Source organism: Hemitrygon akajei, chromosome 24 (genome assembly GCF_048418815.1).
Source record: "Hemitrygon akajei chromosome 24, sHemAka1.3, whole genome shotgun sequence".
Lineage (NCBI taxonomy): Eukaryota > Metazoa > Chordata > Chondrichthyes > Myliobatiformes > Dasyatidae > Hemitrygon > Hemitrygon akajei.
Genome location: NC_133147.1, coordinates 54,446,524 through 54,450,667, shown reverse-complemented (window position 1 = coordinate 54,450,667; position 4,144 = coordinate 54,446,524). Strand labels below are relative to the sequence as shown.

At 39.2% G+C, this 4,144-nt stretch overlaps 1 protein-coding gene across 1 annotated transcript; it reads right to left on the bottom strand.

Moving 5' to 3' along the window:
- Nucleotides 1–262: 262 nt before the first annotated feature.
- On the bottom strand, nucleotides 263–1,060 carry LOC140715753 (probable G-protein coupled receptor 139). Its single transcript, XM_073028124.1, has one exon. It carries the CDS (start codon nucleotides 1,058–1,060, stop codon nucleotides 263–265), a length of 798 nt encoding a protein of 265 aa, XP_072884225.1.
- Between the last annotated feature and the right edge of the window lie 3,084 nt (nucleotides 1,061–4,144).

Here is a 4,144-nt window from a genome sequence, read left to right as displayed (position 1 = left end):
ACAGTGATTGGATTAGAACAGGATTGTTCTAATTAAATCGTCTGTTTTATTAAGAACAAAGACATGAGTGACATAATTCATAATTGAAATGCCCTATCTAATGCAGTGTTCACCTAAAGCCTAATTGATCAAACAGTGAGTGTTGGAAGGAGGAAGGTAAAAATTATAAATATTTGTTCACAAGAGTTCGAGGAATTTTGTGAGTTTAGAAAGATTTCTAAATATTTCCCTGAAAACTGAACGAACTTAACATAAAATAACATTATTTACAAAGCCTTTTGTTTAACGTAAACAAGTATTTCAGTCCATTCTTCAGCTCTTCTCTCATCTTCTTTTGCGTTAGTCCGTAGACACAGGTGTTGGTACAGGTACTGAGCATCTGCAACATATACCCAAACTGCTGCAGGATATATTTCGGTGTGCTGAAATATTTGTCTGCGTAGCTATAGTTCTCTGTCTGCCAGCTTACGGAGTGTATAACATAGGGCATCCACAGCAAAATAAAATTGACTGATACAGCGAACAACAAAATGATTGACTTTCTCCGGCTTTCCAACTCTGCATCCTTCTCGTTCTCACTGCTATTCCGCAGTTTCCGGCGGACCTTATTGGCCGCTATTATATGTCTGGCTGTTAAAACATTGAAAAGCATTATTAAACAAATGGGCAATAACGGGGTCATGATGCTGTCAAATATCTCATGAGCTCTCCACGCAGATGATGTAAGGTATTCATCGGAAGGGATACAGCGCTCTGGATGCACGACAAAGTAAAATGGAGTACACTTCGCAAGGCTCCCGGCACACACTGCTAGTATCAGCACCATCGCTGTTCTGTTGGTGCAATAACCCTTCCGTAGCTTCTGGCAGCAGATAGCGACGTAACGATCGAATGTGAATGCAACAGTCATCCAAACGGAGCAGTCCATTGCGGCGAGTCGCAGAACCAGCGCCAAAGGACATACCGGAATCGTGAGCAAGAAATCAGAAAATACATAAATATAGTTAATCTGCTGCGCTATGACAGCAAGGAGAACGACCACGAGATCTGCGACCGCCATGGACACGAGATAGCGAGTGATGCATTTGGAGAGACCACATTTTCCGCGAGAAAGGATAACAATCGCCGTTAAATTAACTGAAAGAAAAGATAAAATAGACTGTTCCATCCAGGTGTACACAGTGTAGACAGAATTAATTTACATTAATGGTAATAGCAATATCCCAGATTTTTCTACTACCTTAAGTCGCCACCAAAGTAGCAATCCATCTGTGCTGACTGAGAAGGAATGCGGATGTCCGATCAGTCCTGCGCTCTTTCGACAAAGTACATTAATCGCATTCACTTCAGACAAACGACAGGAAAATATGCTTGGCACTAAAAATTGTTTCAAAGACTACAGGACCTATACTGACAGGTTTGAACTAAAGTCTAGATAAATGGATATCTGCCGTTGAGACATTTGCTCAAAACACAGATTAAAACATAAAACTATTCTTGTTTGGTGGACTATCTAGAGAATGGAGAAAACTAATTTTGAACAAATCATTATTGCTTGACCCGACTGCGCTTCCATCAGCCAGTGAGAACACAAGCGAACGAGTTATATTTGCTGAATGAATAATAAATGAGGCTTAATAAGACAGCACAAACGCTACGTTGAAAATATATGTATGCCAAGTTACGTTTAGCAGTGTAAAGAGGACGAGACTGCAATAGAGTGGAGAAGGTACTTCACTACAGTGTTTATTTTACGTCTTTAGCTCACGGACAAGTACAAACTCACTATGTTACAACGATCACCTGAACTTATGAAATTTATGTTCATTTCATAATGAATGGATATTTCTCTTGATCAGATGAAACATTTAAAAGACGTTAAAATATACACAGAGCAAAGCAATTTATTTCAAACCGCACGTGCTGACAACACCTTTATGCATACTTCGTGAAGAATATTACTGGGTGATAGCAGGAATCTGGAACAAAATGAAATTCGGGGAATAATTTTCGTCCTAGTCCACAGTGGCAGCACTTGTCCACTTGTGCTCTCGCCTTGTGCTTAGTTATTCATCCATCACTGCTCAGTGTCAGGAATGGGTATCAGGCCACATAGTGGAATCAATAACGACGATTCCTCAGTTGGTAAGTCACGCACACCTTAACTTCGGCATATCTTTGTCTGAATTTTCGCTGAATTTAACCGAAAGCGCTCGTTGCAAGCATACGAAAATATTGCAGATAGAATTCCAGATAATTGAAAATAAAATGAATTTTACCGCTTATCTACTTACTGAATTAAATCTGCAAATTTGTTGTAAATCTCCTTCGCATCTCTAGAAATAATTAGCAGCTCAAGTAATATCAATTATATATAAAATAAGGAAATAACAGAGTGTGTTCCATTGCAATGTCTACTAAGTGAAATGGCAGAATGTTCCTAGTGTTTGAGCAGCAGGCTCCATTAGTCCAAGTTCCATAAAATGCAATAAAAACTTCACTCACTCAAATGACACTCAGGTCAGTTACTTACCAGGAATACCGAACGCCGCAAGTACAGGGTAGTAAATTCTGGCAATGTGAAAAATTGCAGGATACCCCATTTTCACGTGAATTAGCGAGCAAAATGTTCCAGCAACCCACATACACTCCTGAAGGAGTTCTTATAGACCACGATAAACGCAAGTCAAACTAATTAGTGCCTTCTGCAGTCACATAAGTCACGTCCGACTGATGAAGCAGAATGAACTATTTTTGTTCATAGTGGTGTTGAGTAACGTATCTAGCCCTTCCATGAGTATAACAAGCTTATTACCTTTTTGATTTTGAACAGACTTTAGAGAAGAAATTTGAAATTTCTATTCTGCTATGCATCGACTTCATAGAGCAGGATGAATTGACTCTGTTCCGATACATTGTTTCCTCATTAAATGCCCTGGTCAAATCCCGTCTCATCGATGAGCGCTGAAATTATTTGCTATATTGGAGGTATTACCCTTGTGTGTGATCACCTTATTAGTGTTTCACGTTCTGTTCAATTTTTGATTCCTCCGCATTATTTCTTGTCCATACAAAACGATTTCTACCCCAGTACGGAGAGCACGGATCGACGATATACTTTGCATTTGCTCTTCTGCTTGTTTGTGTAACGTTTTCTTATACTATGCGAAAGCAGAGCTACGAGTTAAAAAAAAATGCCACTTTCAGGTACACTCATAAGTCAATTATCAATTGATGAGGATTTTTTTCTCGTACACCACATTTCGTTTACACCCTCCGTGAAACCGTTTCGTTCATTTCTTTTACAGACTATCGGTCTTCACAAAGAAATTAACATGCTATATCTCGCCCCACTTATTAAAACATTTCCCACAGATTTTACAATTCACTGCCGAATCAAAATCTATTTTTCAATTTATTTTCTACTTAGATTAAAATGTGCTTAAACTTTTGTTTTATTGACTTCCAGATTCATTTCCATCAGCACTGTCCTACACACAGTCCTGGACATCCTGCTGATCTCAGAATTGAGTCACGATATATCGGTCATTCTTTACAGATTGGGACAGGGTAGATAATTATGTGAAGGAATAGAATGGAGGAATTAGAGCAAATGTCTTAAAAGCTGTGAGGATTGAGCCTCCACTGAGTTTTGACAACCTCGGCATCTTTGATTCAACGATACCTTCCCTTGTGTGTACCTTAAGCAAATAAGTAAATATCTGTTGTTAATTCCGAACACTCTCTGCAGATTTCCCCTGGTTATTTGCATTGATAATCATGGCACAGTAAGTACATTTCTTCCCATGCTTGGGAAATTAATGACAAACAGCATTCCTGCATTTTTGTCAAACCAATAATGCATAGGTCCAGGATCTATTCTGATACAGTTTGTGCCTCAATACTTTTTTTAGTTGGGAGATTAGCTCATTCAAATTCAAACGTCGGGTGGCACGTTCGCATAGCTGACAGAGGAGTCAGAGGATAATAATTCTAGGTCGCTGCCAATGTCTTTACTCATCCAAAGACATCCTTACCTGAGCCGTGTCTCCAGTCTCATCAATTTGATTTCCCTGCAGTGACCTTGTGAGGCAGTTATTCCTATAAGAAGCCCAAGTAAGAAAAAACACCCCTTGTCTAAAGG

What these genes read in the sequence shown, in the direction of transcription:
- LOC140715753 (XM_073028124.1), bottom strand. Translation starts at nt 1,060, where the DNA reads ATGGCGGTCGCAGATCTCGTGGTCGTTCTCCTTGCTGTCATAGCGCAG.